The sequence below is a fragment of the Nesoenas mayeri genome (genome assembly GCF_963082525.1).
Source record: "Nesoenas mayeri genome assembly, chromosome: 2".
Classification (NCBI taxonomy): Eukaryota; Metazoa; Chordata; class Aves; order Columbiformes; family Columbidae; genus Nesoenas; species Nesoenas mayeri.
In genome coordinates this window covers 20660654-20682865 of record NC_137543.1, presented here as the reverse complement: position 1 = coordinate 20682865, position 22212 = coordinate 20660654, and the positions used below count along the sequence as shown (strand labels likewise).

The following is a 22212-nucleotide window of genomic DNA, read 5'->3' as shown; positions in this document are numbered from 1 at the left end:
TTCTTGCCAGAGATTCATAAAATTCACCACTTGGAGAAAAAGGCAGTGAAAGAGCAGGCAATGAGTGCACCACTCTTTGGGATTCTCATTGAACAGTCTCTCACTTAACAGATGGGAAATCCATTGCGAATTACTAACTACATGGGAACTGCCTCTGACTCAGGAAGCCCCTGAGAAGCAAAAGATACTGGGAAAATACTCAGAGGAACTATCATTTATTACCATTGTTCTTATGCCCGTACTGAGGCATCTGCTGTTGACTGCTGTCAGAGACAGGAGACTGTGGCTGGATGGACTTGTGCTTCCAGTAAAATGAAAGAAACAAAGTATTTAAACAATTCTATAATGTTTCAATCCTAGTAAGACATCTAGAAAGTCTCCCTATCACTTTGTCAAACTATTTCAGTGATCAGAAGTTTAGCAATTTTCTCACTTATCACCTGAAGCAAGTCAAATGCCTGTGTGAACATCTCAAGCTGCAGCCAATGCAAGGCAAAGCAAACCACCTTAAGGCTCCTTCACTATTGGCCAAGTTATCCTAAGTCACTTTCAGTGACTGAAAACAATTGCACAAACAATTCCTGGGGCTCAGCTGACAGATGGTATCCTGACCGGATGCTCTAAATTGTTCTTGTGCCCACAAATCTGATCCAGAGACCTTAAGTGCTCTTCTATTGGAAGTCTATCTGAAGAGCCTTGGACATCTACTCAGTCTTCATTCTGGTGACAGTTTGTTGTATTTCAAGTGCTGTTTCTTGCAAAAATCTGTTTATGTAGCTCACTGGAGCACTCCTCAGAATAATGCTCGAAATGATATGCATATATAACCTGTTGTTCAGTTTACTGGTCTGAAATATTGTATCAGTTCATAACAGGTATTTTCATTATATAATTTTTTTTTTACTATTTTGACTGAGGTTAAGTTTAAATGAAGAAATTATTTGAATAAGTATGTGTTATCTCCCTTCAAAGTAAATCAGGTATGCTTACTTTGAATTTTCCAAGGCACAAAAAACCACTTAAGACCTTTAAATACCATGTAAATTTCACAGGGGCTAAGAATCCATCTCATGCATGTACTTTCGAAGCCATTCCCTAAAATCAGCAATAAGATATAGTCAAGTAACATAGCATGGCTCTCAAAAGGACAAGAAACACACACATCCAAAACTCCCCTGTTGATGCTACCATACTATGCTTCCAGTATTTAATTTCTTATTATGATGAAAAGGGAGGAGACAAAGAAGGAATGAGAATAATAGTTTTGATATAGACCAAGTAAAACGGACAACTAGTAAGATCATAGAGAGAAATGTGTGTTTTTCTTACATTTTTATTTTCAGTCTTGACTATAACCATGTCACAGTCTTGAGCTTCAGCTTATCTCAGCCTTTATTCCTGACATAAATATATTCATTTCACCTCATAGAGATAACAGGCTCACCCAAAATGCCAAGATAGCTAGAAACCTGCCTGTAGATTTCATATCATTCATCATTACAGAGCTCTCTGTTATGTTGCCAAAACTAACAGAGTCTGATATCTTTGGGAAAAAAAACAAAAAGAGGTTTTCCAAAACCTGTTACCATTGCTACTTTTCTTAATTAGTCTACTACTCACTAAACAAACGTTTTGTTATTTAATTCAATTTCTGATATTTATTCAAGAAATGAGAAAGTCATTTCAAAGAGCGAAGCACAGCAGAGTATTTGAGGAGAACTCTAGCCTGATTAAAGTCTTTCTCTTCTTGAAGAACCACAAATTACTCAGCACTGTACAGCACAGTCCAAAAGACTGGACTCAGCTATCTCCAATGGATAGCTGCATTTCCTTTTACTCTGCCATGATTTGCTTTATTTGTGGTTTCCTCAGCCTCTACTAATTCTCCCCCTTCCTCCTTATTCCTTCATTTGCTACTAGTATATACCAATATGTGTTTGTTGTGTTTTTTTTTTTTTTTTCTGTTGATTTACAAGACTGTTGCAGCAAAAGATATGTGAACCTTGTGGAATTGTTGTTCAACAGCAGGCTGACCTTAGCGGGGCATTGACCTGCCATAGAAGTCAGAGTGGAAAAATAAACAAAACCCTCAGCTCCCAGAATGAGCTGTCTGGGAGCAGAGGTATTTCCAGGCAGCTCGGACACATGAATGAGTCTGCACTTGAGCATAGACACAGCTCACATTTAGAAGCTTCTCACTAGACTCCAGCCTGCCCTGGAAGTTAGACACTTTAATTTAGCATAGTCTCTACAGGGAAAGGTCAGCAATTCTAATTAAAATAAACTATTGACTTCATATCCATTATCTGTGTCCAGAACTATCTGGTTAGCTTCTTTTTTTATTGAAATTGAAAGGTAGTGTCTGATCACCTGTCTACTGGAAGATGTTTCCTACGCTGACTTTTAATAAGATATCATTAGAAGTTAGGAAATTTTGAAAAATTGGCTCCTTGAAGACTTTCACAACTGGGTCATTTCCAATCAGCAAAAGAGAATGAGGATCCAGGTTGTGCATTTGATATAAATTCGCAGTGATGGGAATCCATCTTCTGTTAGTAGATGATAACTTTAGAGGCTCATGTATTCCTGAATGTGGCCTGAGCTGGATTCAGTCAAAGTGCCAGTAAGCACAAATAATATCAGTTTAACAGTAAGCACAAATAATATCAGTTTAACCATCATTTTATCCAAAATACTAAATAATTTATATGTATAGGATTTTTTCCAGGAAAGCTAGAAATCGTTGAGGGAGAGTCTCCGAAGAAGAGCAGATATGAAGATAACGGCCGTGATCCTACAGTCGATGAGCCAAAGAATCTTAGTTTGGACCAAAGAATCCCACTTTAAGCTTTCTGCTTTGAATGTATTGTCCTAGAAATAAAAATGAACTTACCCATACAGGGACTAGAAATAAGCATCATTTGCCAGAGAAAGTTCTCACTATTGTGTAGAGCTTTAGGTGTCTGTATGGGGAGATAATCTCTGATATTCCCCCTTTGCATTGGAGGGAACAAATCTTCAGTCATATACACTCTACTTATGCACAGTCAGACTGACTTGGTGATTTAAACCAAGTGCTCTGTGCTCTGTGTGCTCTCCACAACCTTGACTCTTCTCTCTTTCCTTCTGTAGCTCAATTCGGCTCCCTAGGGGTACTGTTTTAAACCTCCCAGAACATTTAAGTGCCACAACTTAAACAGCGGGTTGCAGGTCTAGTCTTTCACAGATGAGTGAATGAGCTATCACATTAACCATGTCTATGAGTTTATATGGCTGTACATTTGTATGTCTGTATGCCTATTTGTATTATGCTCATAGAAAAGAGAAAGCTGAATTATTATAATTATTTCAATAACAGAATCACACTGCTGAGTGAAATACATAATATATATTAAGTCCAAAGTCTGATTGTTTTAAAAATTTACCTTCTATTTCCCTGCATTTTCTCTCTTCTTTCTCAATGATTCTTCCACTTCTCACAAAGTTCTTTCCCCATTCTGATCTCTTAGCTTCTTCTTTCTTATTTTGCCTTGCTTGCCCCAACAATACCACTACCTTATGCTTTCCTCCTTAACACTGTTGCAACAGCTTCAGTGCAGAAATGTACTGACTGCATCTCTGAATAATCCCTTCCCTGCTGATAAGAATCTTGAGGCATTGGCACTACCACTATATATATATATATATACAGAAGACAATAGTAGTAATTATAATAAAAAGAATTTTCACACCGTACTTACACATCCATAGACACAACTTCATCCATGGTTGCTCTGGGAAAACAGAATAGATCCCTATCAATATACCACATATTTTTAGAGTTGTACTCACCTCCAGTCAACATGAGAGCACATTTACACATGCAGTTGTCATTGTCAGCATCTTTTGTACTGAATTCAGCACCATGTAAGATCAGGCTACTCTGTTTTCCAGCTGTTCCACTGTGACCTTTTAAATAAAGCCTGAAACAGCAAGAGAAAACAATCACTGTCACCAAAAGGAAAAATAAAAGATCCAGATCTCTTCCCACATCAGGTTTGACTTGTATGAAGTACCCTCAGAAAATTCAGAAATGTCTGTGTTTTGGCTCAATCTCTTTGTTGTTTCAGGTGTAAAATAGGGATATTTAGGGTTTTTCAGTGTATCTGTAGTAGCACATTGTCCCTGTCCCAGAGCAGAACTGAGCACAAGGAATCCGCACCAGGAAATACAACAGAGTAGAGGGAGTTAGAGACAGAAAAGAGAATGAGGAGAAGTGCCCAGAGATCTGGAATACATTGACAGAATAATTGAGTATTTGAGTAGCTGGTTTCTTTACTATGGCACAGAAACAGCACTCTCAGTTAACAGCAACCACATTATTAATCCCTAGGCTCGAAAGAGGATTTCAGCAGTCTCAGAATTTTTAATTCCACCAGTTACAACACAAGCCAGCAACCCAGTTCTGCCAAAGCTGTCTCTGAGTGATGAATGGAGAATAACTTGGAGTTCAAGCCACAAAAGTCTCCATGATTTGCAATGCTAAATATCCTTTTTCTTAAGGACCCTTGTCAACTAGTTGAAATCACAACCATGAGTGAGGAGCCTGAGCCCAGCTCAAGCAAGTAACAGAGCATTTGTGGTAGTCAGTGCTGTAATGTCCAAAGCCAAGCATGCCAGCTTCAGGGATGCTGAACGAAGTAAATGTTGGAGACCTGTTTATGTCTGACCTGAGTTCACAGTTTCAGGGACAGGCACAAAAATGAAAAGAGGAGAGGAGAGGAGAGGAGAGGAGAGGAGAGGAGAGGAGAGGAGAGGAGAGGAGAGGAGAGGAGAGGAGAGGAGAGGAGAAAAAGAAGAGAAGAGAAGAGAAGAGAAGAGAAGAGAAGAGAAGAGAAGAGAAGAGAAGAGAAGAGAAGAGAAAAAGATTTTAATGTTGTGTGTCACCTGATTTGAGCCTGATGATTAAATACCTTTGGGCTTAATCCTTAAAGTAACTTCTATATATACATAAATACACACACATACGAAATTATTTGATTAAGTATAAACACCATGGATAGCCAAATACCTTTGGATAACACCAAAATGGATAAGGTGAAGTGTGAGCCTCAATAAAAGATAATGAAGATTCTTAGAAATTTAACAAGGAACAACCTAGGAACAGGAATCCAGGAAGGTCATTGCATTATGCTATTGTATAATCGCAGTGGCAATTATGCCATAATGTTAATCTATCAAAGGATGCTTATTTTAGACAAGTTTAAGATATGTCTTTGCTCATGTTCGTTTCTTTGTTCCATTCACATGACTGGAGTTGATCCCATCATCATTGATTGGAATTTTGCCTTGTTTTTCAAGCTGTGCCTAATTTTTTTGCAGAACAAAATAAACTTCCCTGAGGTTGTGTTGACAGAAAAATTACTTTGTCACATGATATCTACAATCAGATTTTCAATGGCCATACATCCTCACTAGATCAGCAACACCAAAGCTCACAGAAGTCTCATAAAGTCAGTATAAAAAGAAAATGCTATTTACTTAATCAGAAAGACAATGCAAGCCAGATCTTTTTATTAACAATCAAAACAATAAAATCCACTTAGTCCCATAAAAATCATATAATGTAAGAAATAATAAAGAAATGAATAATAAGTGGTGTGCAATTTTTTCCCCAGTGAGGTAGGGCATTAGGATTATTTACAAGCTCATACTCTTGCCCTGATATTTTATTAACATTCCACTCAACACAGATTTAGATCTTGCCAGTTATGTTTGACTTCTCTCAACATCATTTGTCTAGTAGTTCTCCAGTGAATTTAAAAGGATAAAGCCTAGCTTAGCTCTAAACTCTAGTAGGCTTGCCATCCTGCAACAGTGTACAGATGAACCACAGAGTGAAACAGTAATTCTCAAGCTTTGAGCTCCAAGTCCCTGCATTGGAATTGCCCAACAGTTAGGAAAAATTGATACTGCAAAGTTTCAGGTATAATCAAAATTGGTCCTGAAGCAATCAGTTTGTCTCTTTCTGAGCTTTAGTTCAAGCCACATGGCACAAACTAGCCTGACTTGAGATTGCAGGTCTGCATAGCAGTAGGGCAACTGATGAACTTGCTAACTCCCAGGCAGCAGGAGGTACCTTGTCACTTAGCTTTAGTTAATTTTTTATTATTCTCAGATTCAGATTGGTAGGATTGAACCTTTAAAATAAATACTGAATAACTACCAGGACAAAATTTCCTTCCCTTAGAAAAGATGGTAATTCAGGGCAGAGTTCCTCTTGGTTGTTCGTGAAGGAGACAAAGGAAAGGAAGTTAAAAATATAAAGCAATTCACACGTGAAAAAAAAAAAAAAAAGAAAATAAATAATTGCAACTCTTTCCCCTTATCTAGCATGAGTGTTAGCAATTCCCTCTGCATTTTTTTTCCTTGTGATATTATAGCAATGGCAGCTTGGAATCTATACACACAGATGGTGAGGAAGAACCCCCTTAAGCATATTTTGCTTTTCACCGTTCCCGCTGTGTGACGCAACTACCTGCAGTCCCTTGAAACCAAAGCAAGGTATATGGCATGGAAAGAATAGTTCTGAAAATATTACATAAACAACTGCAGGGCAGTCTGAAAAGTAATTTCAAATTCATATCAGAAATTTTTCCTTTTGAAGTGATTAGATCACCTGGAATTCTTCTTTGAAATACATATATCTTAGCTGTGTGCACACTATGTTTGATAACTTTAAGAGATGAAGCTGGGATACTTCCAAATAAATTACAAAATCATTTGTATATTTCTGCAACATGGGGTTATTGAGGTTACAACATACAGAATGAGATATTAAAAAATCTAAGAAATAAAGGCAATCATAAATCCATGTAAAATGTTGTGCACTAAATATTATTAAAAGTGTAGGAAATGGTTTCTAGTTCAGTGCTTGTATATAGAATCCCTGACCTTAGAATATCTATTTATTTATTTATTTTTACTAGAAGTAGCAAGAGGTCTGGAGGACTCCCAGCATTTAATGTTAGCGACTTCTTTCTCCACATTCATTCTGTTAGTCAGTAGAGATCTCTACTGTATTTAAAGCAGCCCCTCAATGAAAAAGATAAGAAGTCATATCTAGGTTTGTTAGTGAGTAACGCATACTTTGCAAATAAATAAAAACCAGACCAGCTTACTGAGAACTTTAACAATCATCATTAAGAGAGGTAGAGTACCATCTCAAGCACCTCATTGTGCATGATCTTGAGTATTTTAATGAGTTAAGATCAAATTTCATCATTGGCACAGTTCTAAAAATTTGAGCACAGATCTCCATGACTGGAATTCGTAAACATGAGTAATGGCCTAAGATTCTTAGCCATAAATTGAGAAAAACAGGAGTCTTGAAGTAGGATTTAAAAGGTTCCGCATGATGAATGGAGAGGGACACATCAAAGTTCACCTTTAGGAAATACTGGAGAGTACCCTGTTTCCCCCAAAAGACAAGGTCTTATATGAATTTTTGCTACAAAACTTATTATTTTCTAAATGTATAGTTGCCTGGACACTATTTAAATTGACGTTTTAATGAACTGTAACTTGGGCTTATTTTTGGAGTAGGGCTTATATTTCAAGCATCCTCAAAAATCCTGAAAAATCATGCTAGGGCTTATTTTTGAGGTAGGTCTTATTTTTGGGGAAACAGGGTAGGATGCCTCTAAATTTCTACCTCCCTTTTGTCTCTCTCTGCAGTCTAAAATATCTATCTCTGCTGCATGCCCATTCCATATGGCTGACAGGAAGGAATCCCAAATTCTGATCCTTCCTGAAGGAAGGCATTGTTAATTTCCGTGGAAAGGATAATTGAATACAATGGATGCTTGAGGTACAGAATCTTGTACCCAAAATTTCTTATTCTGAGCCCTCACTGGGTTTACATTTTTTCCTAACTTCAATAGGAGTGGAGGGTACCTACAGCTCAGCCCGTCTTCTAACCTGCTGGTCACCACTTACACCTGGTAGGTGGGAATGCACCCACACAGATAAGTGTGGACAAATATAGACATACACTGACTCCTGCACATAAGGCATGTGAAAGGTGTCTTTGATATAAAAACCCATGTGACTGCCATTATTTTGTCCTCTAGTTTTGAAATGTCTGAGGTTGAGGAAGGATTTCATTTGTGCCTTCCATCTGGTTCACAGTTGCATCTATATTTTAGGTAGCTCCAGTTTGTGAAACGAAACCCACTCCTAAAGATTATGAATTTGCTAGTGTTATGAATTGCTGTGTTAGTTAACTAAATTCAATTTATAATGATATTTAGGTGATTAAGTCTGTGAACCAAAGCCCACTGGCCTGTCAGTGTTTAGGAGGACCTGGTAAGACATTATTCTCAGGTTACTCTTTTAATTCTAGACATTAATTGTAATAATACTAAGTAAAGAACATGCCCTCCCACCCCGAATAAAAAAAAACCCAAACAACTCAACCAACCAAAAAAAACCAAACACCCTCAAAACCAGCAGCTTAAGTTCAGATTTTTTCTCAAAGATGTTTCGATTAATTATTTGAGGATCACAAATCGTTTGTTTATCACTGAATAAAACATAATGTCTACTGAAGTAATATTCAAAGCTGACTTCTTGTAAAGTTTCCCAGTGTGCCTTTTCCTGAACATATTAAAAACTGCATGAAGTCTACCAATAGTAACAGTTGTCCCTGAATAGCAAAAGCACCTCTGTAATAATAACTTCTTCCAAATATTTAATGATAATCTGTTCTGAACAGGATACAAAATCCAAATAATCACTTTAGAGAAAAACTGCTATCACTGAGGTTGAAGCTACAATGCCTACAATGTTAGTTAAACATAGAACTAAATATAATGTGGTACCTACCTGAGAAGTCTAACTCTGGTAGTCAACTTTTTCATAATTTAATACTCACACTAAAGGATAAAGAGAAACATTCTCTGTGTGTGCTAATTTGTAAATTCAGTGGAAAGACCATCTCCTTGTTGGAAATAAGAGCATGAGCCATCTGTGGTGACTGGAGAGACCCCTGTGGGTTAGAATTGTGAAGAAGCAAATATAATGTAGCCACACATTAGAGCAAACTATAAAATAGTCTAGGGAGCCTTACTGTTGAACTAAATGAGAATTTATGCAAATAATACAAAAAATTTGATTTTTTAATGTTTAATTCATGTAATAATGGACGAAAGAGTTGTACTCATTGGGAGCAGGTATACTGAGCAGGGGTAATTAAAAGGCATCCAGATTTTCTTTCAGGGAAATTTTTCCTACCACAAAGCAAATGACCTGTCAAACCGCTGCGTTCAGACAGCTGGTGCTTTGTCACGCCTTACAAAAAATATTTTAAAATGTGTTTATTCTGGACAGTGCACAAGCAAACATATGCTTCTGCTACTTGAAATACATGCTACAGAAGCCGCAGAAACAGTCGCTGTGGCAGTGTGAGCTGCTAGGGCTGCAGCTGATGTCAGGGACATAGTGGTGATGGAGAGGAAACATACGGCAACACTGCTTTTATAGCTAGCAGGGAAAGCAACATATTTAAAGGCTACTATCACAATGGTGTGTTGAGCAGAAATAATTCCCTCTACTCTGATCTCTCACTAAACACAGCACAGAAGAGACACACTAATCTGATACTACCATTTTCTGTTAAAACTATTTTTCAACACAATACTTATCAAAACAAAATCATTCACCTTTTTTATTTTGTCTCATGGAAATCTGAAATGAAACTTTTTACTTATTGCATTTACTACTTTTATTAAAAAAAAGTTAAATTCTTACTACAGAAAAAAAAAAAATCACTCTCTCACCAGCTAAGATTTCCTGTTGCTACAAAAACTACCATTTTTTGTCCTGATTCATGGCTGTATAGTACATAATATATTCTTTTTAAAAGATAGGGACTGTATTAATTTCAAACTTGAAATAACTAGAGATGATCAATGTTTTAGACTGACATACAAACACCAAACATATACTAAGATGATAATGCAAATTGTTTTGATAGCATTGGAGAGAGATGAACTTCTAAAAATATAGAACTTATCTGAACAGTTGCCCAGGACACAGGCAAAGCCAAGGTTAGAGAAATTTGGTTAAGTTAAAATGTAAAAGTAATTTGCTCCCTATCCAGCTACGCTTCCTGGGTTTGGATGAAAACAAGAGCAGAAATGCCAAAATTGATTCTCAAGTGATTTTTCAGCACAGAAATACAGTTATCCTCCAGAGAAACTCATATTTTAAAAGTTTCTAAGTTTTATATAGGTAATGAGACCTTCTGCTTATCTTTACTGAATTATTGAAGCTTGTGATGTTTGTGTATGTTCATTTAAGGATCTGGTTTACAGCCATTGAAGCTAGTGGAAAAGTTCAGTGAACATTGCATTTAATTTTTATTTATCTGTTTGGAAATCCAGTAAAAGAGACCCACACAACTCCAGTAAAATTTAAACTTAATAATTCTCCCCAAAAATGCTTAAAGCTCCAAAATTCTTTTAACTATAGTTTGTTGAAATCCATGCAGATGCATTGCAATAGTGGATTTCTTAAATCTATGCTTTAGTTGTACTGAGGGTGACATTAATTACGCACTATCATCCACACAGGTTGTATATTATCCTAATTAACTGTTCTAGATAAAATAGAAATGAAAAACTTCATGTATCAGCATGCTATTAGTGCCAACTTTTACTCTGATGACCACTGTAGAGATAGGAACTTCTCGTTACCCTGTAGTGGCATTGAAAATTATCGTTTCCAGACCACAGTAAAATATTTATCACAGAGTTTACTTAATTGAAAGTAATTAATCATAAGTAACTGTAAAATTTACAAATATCATAGATACACTTGTGTTAAAAATTTATATAACTCTTACTGAGATATGTTGGTGTTTGGAAATTGATGTGTTTAAACTGTATATAATCAATGTGGTTTGCAGCGGTTAAGGGTTTGATTTTTATTTTTTGTGGGATTTTGAGTGTGTTTAGGTTTTTTTTTCTTTGCAAAGAGTATGCTGGGATTGTGGCTGAATTTAACTACAGTTGTGCTATAACAATATTAAATAGATCATTTCTACTGGTGAATTATGCTAATTAAAACTTTGCTTTGTTGTATGTTTTGTTTGCAATTAAAAGAAGAAATATTGAAGCTGACATTTAAATATGTTGATTCTTTTCCATTTACAGAGATGCAAAAGTAAATATAGCTAAATGCATTTTCTATTTTCCCCAGTATTTACCTGAAATTATGATATCATAAAACCTAATTATGGATGCCTGTTATTAACTATTACATATTCTTTTAAAAAATAGGGTTTAAAAGTCCTCACATTTAAAAGGACTTTTAAAAGTGTTCACATTTCCGGGGAAAAAAATGCATTAGCTGTTCATTCAACAATTACATATTCTCATTCTTTTCAGATTCACTGGAATAACAAACTATTAGGCTTATTACAAGAAAAATCAGTTTATTCATACATATGCTTTTTCTCATTAGGAAGACACTACAAGTGAGTTTTGTACAAGTCTAATTCTTGAGGTTCCATAGACTATATATGTACTTTATTTTGTATGTGAACAAATATAAGAAACTTTCTAAGTGGAGATAGCTTTTTATTTCATCTGAATACTGGACCCTCAATGTTTTCCTAATGGTGCACATTCAATCAAAGGTTTGTATAGCTTAGCAGAAAACTGCTGTCTACCTGAAACAAGCCACTATCCCAAGGATTTGCACGAGCTTTCAGAGCAGAAATTGATGCTATATTCTAAGTGATATTGGCTCCTTCCTTAGTATTAGACTGTTTCTGTAAAGTTCCATGGTCATGATAACATCTCTGGTCACAAACCAGGCAGTGAGATAGCTAACCCCTAGGCAAGCCTGCCCTGCAGATAAAAAACAGATCAAGAGTAGTATATAGTACCACAAACTATTCAGTTTGCTATGAGAGCAAGTGGTAAGAATCAGATAAGGGAGGAGGAGAAAAATTAAAGCAAAACCAAAGACCAAAACGGAGATGATATCTTTAGATTCCAAAGATTTTGCATAAAATAAAGTGGGACAATGTCCTTGAAATAACCTGTTACAAAAATGTCACTGAGGCTGAAATACCTCTCATAAGGAGACATTTCTTGTGATTCACTTTATGGAAATGTTTATATTTTTCCACAGAGAAAGTAAAATGCTGTCATTCTGTACAAGAATCATGCCTGCTTCACACAGGAGTATATTGTTTGGAGTTGCGTGAAATAACTAAGGTTGTTGGCTAAAAAAAAACGAGAGGCACACTAGCTCACAGAATCCCTGACTTGAAATATGAGTACTGAACTTTGTTTTTCTCAAATTGAATGTTGTATGAGATGTAACCTGTAACCACCATTGAGAAATTATTTAAATACTGAACTGGACATAATATATAGATTGAATAGCCTTTTTCCCCATGTTTCCACTGGCATAATAGTTAATTGAAACAGTGTAAGGTATGTTTAAAATACCTTTTTTTTTTTTTTTCCCTCCTTGTGAAGAGCTTGAATGTAAGGAAAACGGTCACTATTGATAGAAGCGGAAATAGTCAGCAATTAATTTTTCATCAATTTTTTGATTGTTTATACTTCATTCTGTGCTAATGGTACAATCTTCCTTCCTAATTGTGCTCATTTGCGCATTGTCAGATTCTGGTTTTGAATTATTTCCAGTGCTAATGACCTAATGACCCTCTCAAATCATACTACAGCATTGCTCTAATGTGGCTGGAATGGAATGAGTTTGCAGCTGCCAACAGACCAGGATTTAAAGAAATAACTTAATGAATAACGCATTAAAATAAATATTTTGTGTTCTGCATGGGATTTTCAAGATTTATGATGGGATTCATGTCAAGAGATGTGTGCTTCCTGCTGGGTGAATCCCAGAGGAAAATGTAGGGATGTTTTTTGGGGATATTATTTTCAAAGCAAAATGTTAATCAGCATTTCCATTCACTTACCTGTGTTTGAACCTGTTCAGTCCTGATGAATAAGCCAATTAACAATTTATTATTTGCTACTAATTATTTTAATGGGGCTTAATCTGTTGGCTGTGAACTCAGACTCAAGTCATCAGTGAACAGTAAGGGATGTTGAATAATCACTTCAGGGAGATCACAGGAAATGCAATCATTTCCTACTATAGAAACATTATAAGGTAGCATTAATGACAACGTAATTGTCATGGTGTCTTTCTGACAATAATATATAGGTTTTTTTGGGGTTTTTTTACATTTTTATTTCATCTTAAAGAGTGTACAATGGTAATAAAATAAGAGTGACTTGACCTTAAGTGAGAGCTCTGGTGGCCCTGCCTCATCAAAGTACTTAGTATGTGCTCCAAATAAAATAAAAATGCCTAAGTGCATTGCTGAATGAGGACCTAAGTACACCTCAAAAAAAACTGAAAAATGAGAGGAGGGGAAGGAGAAGAAGAAAAAGTTCGGGAAGAGAAAGGAAAGGCTACTCCTATTCATATGGTATCATTCACACCAACAATATGACGCTTAGTTTTTTGATCAAAGGTTTATGATATTGAAAATAGGATGTAGAACGAAAATACTTATATAACTCAAGCATGTCCCACCTCCAGCCTGGATAATATGCAACAGGTCTGGCTTGATCCTTTTACTCATCAGTGGCTGCATTGTACAACACGCTGGGCTCATCCTCTGGCCTTTGTCTCCATTATCATACAAAGGTTAGGCTTTCATTTTAAGGGCTACTATCTACGAAAAGGTGACAAATTTTAAAAGTGACTGATGCACAGAGAGTTCTGTGAAATGTTTGTAGTTATTTGAAAAATAAATATTGGCTTCAGAGCTTGCTTGGTTTTCTTAATGCAAAATTAAGCTTAAAAAAATGCCAAAATGAGTTATGTGGCACTAAGACCTCTGTAGAAAAATATAAACAGACTGTTAAAACATATTTCAACTCCCTTGGTGTCATTTGTGGCCCACAAACAGTCACATATGAGTGAAAGGTTCACTGGCTCTCACCCATTTGTGATCCAAGTTCTTTGCCGGTGCCACACTGACCACGCTAACAGGGATCAGCATGTCTTACATGTTTTCTTTTCCCCTAAAAACCCAGGTCACGACCTTATAAGAGCTGTGATTCACAGTAATTACTTCTTTGGTTCAAATGGCATTGAGATTGGTACAAAGAGGTTTCACTTCAGTGCAGCTGAATTATAATGCTAAATAAAAGAAAATAGAACACAGACGGTGCACGTGCACTGGGTCAGGTGTGGTGAGCTGTTCCAGCACTGATTTAAAATTGGAAACACACCAGCCTCTAGTATCTGATGAAACAGAAGACTGGAGACTAGACTCTGTATGGCATCACAAACTCATTCGTCTTTTTCTAATTAGGCTTCCGTTGTTATTATCTCTTTCTTCTATTATAATAAAGGTTTATTTAAACTTTGTAGACCAATCAAACAATAGAAAGTACACTGCATCAGATACCACAATACTTCTGTTCTCTGATGTTCAAAATTGTTATCTTTTTGTAGGTTTATGTAAATTAGCAGTTCTTTAGACATGATGAATACCTCTGCTTTGTGCTCGGATCTGCTGCAGTGCTGCTGTGGACCAAATAATGAATAATAGAACTATTTTTTTTTTTCCCATTACTTTAGACAGAAACACAGAAAATCAAGTAAGTTTCCATTTGACGGGGAAAAAAACAAACCAACCCAACCAACCAACCAAACAAAAACCAGCAACAAACAAACAAACAAACAAACACACATCACTAAAAAACGAAACCAAAACATATTAACAAAACAACAACAAACTCTTGAAGACTGATAAAATGAATTACTCTTTTAAAATCTGGGATGATCCCTTTCCCAAATTCTCTTGATTTTTCGACTCATCAAAGAAGCAATCTCACAGAAAATATCACACCACTTTGCTGGTATTATCCTGAAAATATAGTGAATCAGTGTGGAAAGTGTTTTCAGAATCAGACTCTAGAAACACTACCCAGTAGCCCTGTTAATGATAAAAGGGGAAAAAAACAAACCCTGGAGTTGTTTGGCTGAGCAGTTGGTAACAAACTTCAGAGACTTTAACCACAAACATACTAGGTTAAATGAGGGTCACGCAAAGAATTTCTGCATGTGTTTTTGCAGGCAGATGAAAGCTTGCTCTGTCAGGTCTCTGAGCAGACATGAGCTCATTCTGCCCACACTCCATCCTGGCTGGAAGCTGTACTGTCGCAATAAGCATGACACAGAGCCTACTCAAGGGCAGGATATATTAGCATGGGCTTGATGCCACATTGACAGGTCTACTGAGCTTCTGTTTAGCTCAGAGAGTGGGCAGAGAATCAACAGCTATGTGGGCACAGACAGCACACATCTCTTTGAGAGAAGCTGTACAGAAGAGGCCTCCAGGTCCTGTTCTTCTTTGCTTTTGCATTGTGGAGAGCTTGAGTTTGGATTTTTGGCAAACGGTGAAAATCGTGGAGATTTCAGAAAATTTACTAAGCAGGATTGTTTGTTTGGTTGTTGTTTTTTGTTTTGTTTTGTTTTTAATCTGAAGATATTGACACTAATGCTAAACGAATTCATCATAGTCTTGTAAACATTTGGTGGTCAAGTTCACTTTGATGAAGATCTTGGTCACTCACATTTTTTCTTTACTGAAATCAGAGACACATCTCATTCTTGGTATCCACATTTCAGTGTTTTCTGGACGGGCATTTGCAAGTGCCAGTTTCTTCAGTTTTGATCGGGCTTACGACAAGAATAATATCCAAGTTAAATATCTTGAGCTGGACCTGAATTTGGACCCTGAAAATGTACTCTGCTTGCCAACATTCACAGATAATAGTGAGGAGAACTATAGAATGGCACAATATGCATTAAAGAAACTGTTCTAATACAGAAATATTTTGTAATTCTTAATTTTAATGAGATTTTTTTCTCATTTTTTTCCCACATTTTCCTTTTACATTATACTCTCACAGTCCTTTACTGTTTGCACTCTTAAACATATGGATTCATTATGTTGCAATCCTAAGTCATCAAAGTATCAGTGATTAGCAAATATTAATGAAAGTCTAAATGTTCACACTGTGATACTGTATCTATAGCTTTTGTCATGTCCTTACACATATCTCTTACACTTTCTACACAAATTTTCACTATGCTAATCTACACTCTGATAATCATTATAACTTTTAGAGAGTTTTAACACTTATGATGTTATACAAAGATTAAGTAAATTTTAACAGTGAAAAAGTGACAAGAATACTCAACTGCTGATTAAGAAAATTATTGTTAAAATTAGTTATTTTGTTATTCAGTTTTTTACAGAAATAGAGCCAAATATCACATCACATCACATCACATCACATCACATCACTTATATCCCTGGGATGGATAGCCTGACTATAAATGGCATCTGATCTTGGAGACATCTGGATATCCTACACACAATAGTTTTGATATTAAAAAAAAATCCTCATGGGTGTCTCAACTTTACAAGATTCTTTTACTCAGGAACTGTTTCATGTCAAGGCCCGGTGGAGACAAAGAAAAGATATTGATGGTTTCTCTGCTGAATTCTACCCTAATACAAACATCAGTAGGTTTAAGCTCTTTGTAAATGCTTTGACAGAAGTAAACTAAAGAGACATAGCTCTTCTTGTGTTGTTACTGGCAAAAGTGGGAGCTCTTACTTCAGGACAGTGAGGTCCATTCACACCAGGATTTTATAAACTTTGTTAAAGTGCTTGTTTGACATTCTTTCTTAATACAAATATGTAGAGGTGGTATAAAGCAACAGAGGCTTAAAAGAAAACAACACTGTGCAAGAAGGATAACAATATAGATTACTTATAAAGATAATACCAGCAAGATGTGAGTAGTCATTTTACATTGGAGAATGAAAAAAAATAACCATTATCTTATGAAAACCTGTGCAGCTTTCTCCTAGATGCCCTGTCATGCTCTGTCTCACCCTGATAGTTGGGGAATAGCTGGTGAAATCTCCAACAGGTAAAAAGATCACTATTGAGTTTCCACGGATATTTTTTTCTACCAATACTTGAATGCATTAGAGAGTTCTCTCAGATTTGTGTGTCTGTGCAGAAGCCCTCAGCAGGGATTTCACTATGCTGTTCTTGTTTTGCATGATAATATTCTCACACAAGTGGGTTTGTTTGTTTGTATGTTTGTTTGTTTGTTTGTTTATATATTTGTTTGTTTTTCTGTAGAGATCCTCACCAGGTAATAAGTAGTTGAGCTATCACCAGTTGTAACTCCCCTCTTCTCATGTAACAACTTATCTGAGTGGTTCCTTTCCACTTAGGAATTGTGGTTTCTATTCACTCAGCAAGAGAAAGGTTTAAAACCTCAAAGCTTCCCTCACAACGGTGCCATAACCAGCTGTATGTGTCTCAGTGCAAATACAAGTGTAAGTCTGAAGAAGAATTGTTTGGATAGTGTTCAGAGTTCAGGGATAGTCCTCACTGCTTCATAACATATTTGTATAATTTAATCAAAACCTATTTAATTCAAAATGAGACGTAATCCATAGAGCAAGGAGCATAATCTTAGAATTCCCTCTGACACCGCATTGAGAAATGAGCCAGTACCTATTCATTCACTCAGCATTGAATTCTTCCCTGCACAGTATCAGAGCTTCATCGAGGAGCATGTTCCCCTGCAGCAGGGATTGCTGCTTTCTTTTGGGAAGCAATAACTGTGGTCTGGATCCTCTCTGGCAAATGAATGCATTATTAACCCACCGTCTTTTGTTTCTTTCCTAAGACGGGACATTGTCTTACTTCAGGCTGTGGACTGGGAACTGTCAGTGGATATAAATGGATGCCTTGCTATTTTCAGAATTTCCTAGTGGTTAACTCCAGGCAGCTATCTGCTGCCTGATTTGGCTTCTGTCTAAGGAGCTTATCTCTCCCCAGGCATGCACAGAGAATCTAGTGTCCCAGCGAGGGTTCTGCAACTCTATTCCTAGGACCCAACAGCTTTAATGTTAGCACTGAAAATCTTTATCTCACCTACCTATAGGAAACCATGTCTGATTTGTGAATAAGAACTTAAATTCATTAAATCCAGGATGATGTTTAAGTCTAGTAGATTGCTACAAACCATTTTTTTTCTTGCCTCAAGTAATCAGTAGTTTGAATTGATGTGTTTATTCTATTGTAGATAAGCTTTATGGGAAAATAAGATACTTCTTTTCTTACTCATATATTTTCTTTCTCTTAAAAAATGAATCTAGGAGTCTGGAGGAGAAGATAGTGACATGCCCACTATGTCCTGTAGTGATAAGTGACATGCCCACTACATCCCGTAGTCATAGCTTTGATGGAACTTATTGGAAAACAAGCTTCTCTCCAGCTATGTGTTTGAAAAGCCCTTAAACACCAAAGGAAAGAAAAGTTTCTAGAAACATAAGAGCACAATCAATTATTGAAAGCTTCTTGTCAATAGCCTATCAAAAGCTGCTGGAATGTGGGTTCCACAGGTATATGAAAATGAGAAGAGTTATCCAGTTTTGGTGAAGGAAATGTATCAATCTGGAGAAGGCAATTGAAAATTATCCCATTGGAAAAGGATAGAGAAACGTAAGACTGAAGATAGCACCAATTTAGAGATGGCTTGAAAGATCTAACAATGAAAATAAATGAATAGATATCTACCTTTTATAGATGAATAAATGGATACACAAAAATGATCAGGTCATTCCTGTACCAGGCATATTCTGAGTAACTCACATTGGAGGCTTTGCTTTCCTGATGGAAAGCGAGGCTGCTGTGCAACCAAGAGTGCTGTGCAACCTGCCTACCTTGTAAATCTTATGTGCCAGAACTTTTCTAAAATCTCAAGTAAAGAATTTCCTGGAATTTATGGAACACCTCTGTTAGTTTCCCTCCATATCCTAGATATTACTGCATTAAAGAACTCTAGTGTTATTTGTGATCAAAATAAAACACAGAAAGTAATGTTAGGGGCTTTTAATGGTGCATATTAATGGATACTGTTTGATGAATTGTATAATTTCTGCGCTGCCTTTGCATATATGAATTGGCATTTGACTTTTTTAAAAAAGTAGCTTTTCATATGAACTGTGATTCATGCCTGTGATCAATTGATTTAGGAAGATGAGGAGGTTTGTGGTCCTCAAAGTGTATTACTCTAACTGAGCATGTAGATACTCTTTATCAAAAGGGTCTGAAGTCTAATAGCAGCACTCATTTCACATGAAACTGTTTAAGGCAGTTAATGATGAAAACTGCAAATACCTAACTCTTTTTGAGGAAATAATTCATCTTCTCTGTATGGAATTATTTGTGCCATGACACTTGTGATGAACCACATAATATTATTCCAAAAGAAATATCTCGGTTTTAAAGATATTCAAGTTATAAGCTAAGAAAAGTAATCATCAATGCCTTTCTGTCATGTGAAAGAGACTGTTCAGAGAACTATGTTAGCACAAAATCTCACTGGTAGGTCTGTAACAGTTTGTAGCTCTTGGAAAGTCAATTATTATACTTCATCTGGACAGATACAATTTGGTATTGAATGTCTGTTATAGCTGAGCCTGGTAGAGCTCTAGTTTTGTGGCTGCAGCCCGTGCTCTTTTTCACACAAAAATGGCAGCCAGTCACTAGATTTTGCAGAGCTGCCGGTCATGAACTTTCAGGGGGCAACAAAGAATTACACATCACTTCTCATAGGGCCTGTTTTGCTAAATTGAACCTGTTGTCTTGCTTCTCGAAAGGAATACAACACAGAGCCCTCTCCTCCCCACCTCAGGAGCTGCAAATCATCGCACTTCTATCCGTTCCCATCATTCTCTCTCACTATTCACTTCCCGTTCTCTACTCAGTGCTCCTTTACAGTATCCAGTATATATGCATTCTCATTATATTCCATAACATAGATGAAGAAACTCTCTGTTCCTGTTTCAGGACTGTCATGACTATTGGATAGTGAACTACAAATGAGCTTTATGTAATTAGAGGTGGGAAATTATCAGCTGTGGATGGATAGTATACACTGGGATTTATGTGGATTAAGTTAAATTTTACTGTTTATAAACTCCATAAGTATTTTTGCATCAACCTTCAGTTAGTCAGAGAAAATATTATATTTCATTTCTGCTTACATTTGGAGATAGCACATGGACTGCCAGTGAGCTTTAGTCACTGATATAGTATAGCAGCACTGGCCTGGTTCCAGAAAGACTTCTGCTTAATGGGCATCAGATTGAATCCCTGCATTTCCAGTACTCAGACTTCATGGAATATTATTGGACTGACAGTGTTCTTAGAATAAAGTTATTTCAGCCAGATATTTATATATACATAGAGACATAAAATCTTTTTTCCATATTATCCATTTTATACCATTGTTTGGTGAAAAAAATATTAAATATATTTTCAAATCATGGAAAGTATGCATACCACAGATATCATTCTGTCCATTAATAAGGTTTTACATAGATATTTCCTCTGAAGTAGACTTGTAAATTAAATTTCAAGCTTCCAAAGAAAAGTGAATTACTATGTGTCAAAATTTTTGCATCATATCTATTTTTTGAGTTATTCTGTACTTTTCGTATTCAGCAAGAAAAGTGCAGGGGTGTGGGCACAGGACTGGGTGTTCATTTTGTTGCTTTGCTACAGATTTCCTGTGTATTCTCCACTTCACTTTTCCGTCCCTGTCTGAGAATAGTCTCTTTGAGGGTTTACTGTGATACAAATAACGCAGTCAAGCTGATTGCCTGTTTTACCTAAGCTACTAAAGGGACACACAAAAAAATGCATCACTGAAAAGCCCGAGTAATAAAAAAGAACCACACCAAAAATAAAAATAAGGTTTTGTACTCTGAGGAATGGGACAACAGCCTGTTAATGTCCTGCCACTGAAACAGCAATAGTCTGTGGAGTATATTTTTAAATGATAGATACACAGAACCAGCTGTCCCCATAAAAGACACACTCACAAATAATACTTCCTTTTACCTATTACATAATTTTCATTAGTACAATTTAAAATACTGTAGAAAAATTATTGTTTCTCCACAGAAAGAAATATTATGTGTGGAAATTTGTAACGAATTCCAGCATTAGTTCAACAATGGTGATTAAATAAATCAATAGACTCCACCTTAAAAAAAATCAAATATTAACATTACATCAAGGCCTTTGGCTCCAGGCTACCTACCATGTTTGCCTAAGAAAACAGAGAGAAATAATACTATTCTTGAAACTAAATATACAGACTCTTATACATACAAGAGCTAAAAAATCCAGTGCTCTGGGGAGAACTTACTGTGATTTTTCAGTACTTAAAAGGGGCTTATAAGAAAAATAGTACAAAATTTTAGCAGCATCTGTTGCACTAGTACAAGGGGTAATGGTTATGAACTAAAAGAGTGTAAATTTAGACTAGATTTAAGGAAGACATTTTTTACAATGAGAGTGGTGGAACACTGGAGCAGGTTGCCCAGAGAGGAGGTAGATGCCCCATCCCTGGAGACATTCAAGGCCAGGCGGGACAGGGGTCTGAGCAACCTGATCTAGTTGAAGATGTCCCAGCTCATTGCAGGGGGCTTGGAATAGATGACCTTTGAATGTCCCTTCCAACTCAAACCATTATATGATTGTACATTCAACAACTGATACAATTTTCCAAAGTAAAGCCTGGAGCGAAATGCATTTTACAGAGCTTGGAAACTGCTCTACCTAGATTTGTACGACTCACAGAACAATGTCAGTAGTTTGAAGTGATTTTAAAAAATTCAGTGACTCTCCTTCTTGTTTGCAATGAATTCCATCAACTTCTGCCCTCTGAGGTCCCATAAATTTGATTCTTCTCTTCTTAACTGATATTCTCCTGTCAAACTTTTTCTTGCTTTTCCCACTAATAATGTATCATAGAATCATTTTGGTTGGAAGAGACCCTCAAGATCATAGAGTCCAACCATAGCCTAACTCAGGCACTAAACCAAGTCCCTGAGGGCCTCATCTCTATGTCTTCTAAATACCTCCTGGGATAGTGACTCCACCACTTCCGTGGACAGCCTGTTCCAGTGATTCACAACGCTTTCTGTGAATAAATTTTTCTTGATATCCCCTCTGAAACCTTCCCTGGTGCAACTTGAGGCCATTTCTTCTCATCCTGTCACTT

The 22212-nt window shown here is 36.4% G+C and overlaps 1 protein-coding gene across 1 annotated transcript in view; it reads right to left on the bottom strand.

The window, feature by feature from the left end:
• Positions 1–22212, bottom strand: part of ANGPT1 (angiopoietin 1) — a gene marked incomplete at both ends in the record, with an annotated part of 157094 nt that overhangs the window by 6855 nt on the left and 128027 nt on the right. Inside the window, one exon of the mRNA XM_080338533.1 lies at positions 3832–3962. Within this exon, the coding sequence (XP_080194659.1) occupies positions 3832–3962 (131 nt within the window). The remainder of the gene's footprint in view (positions 1–3831; positions 3963–22212) is intronic.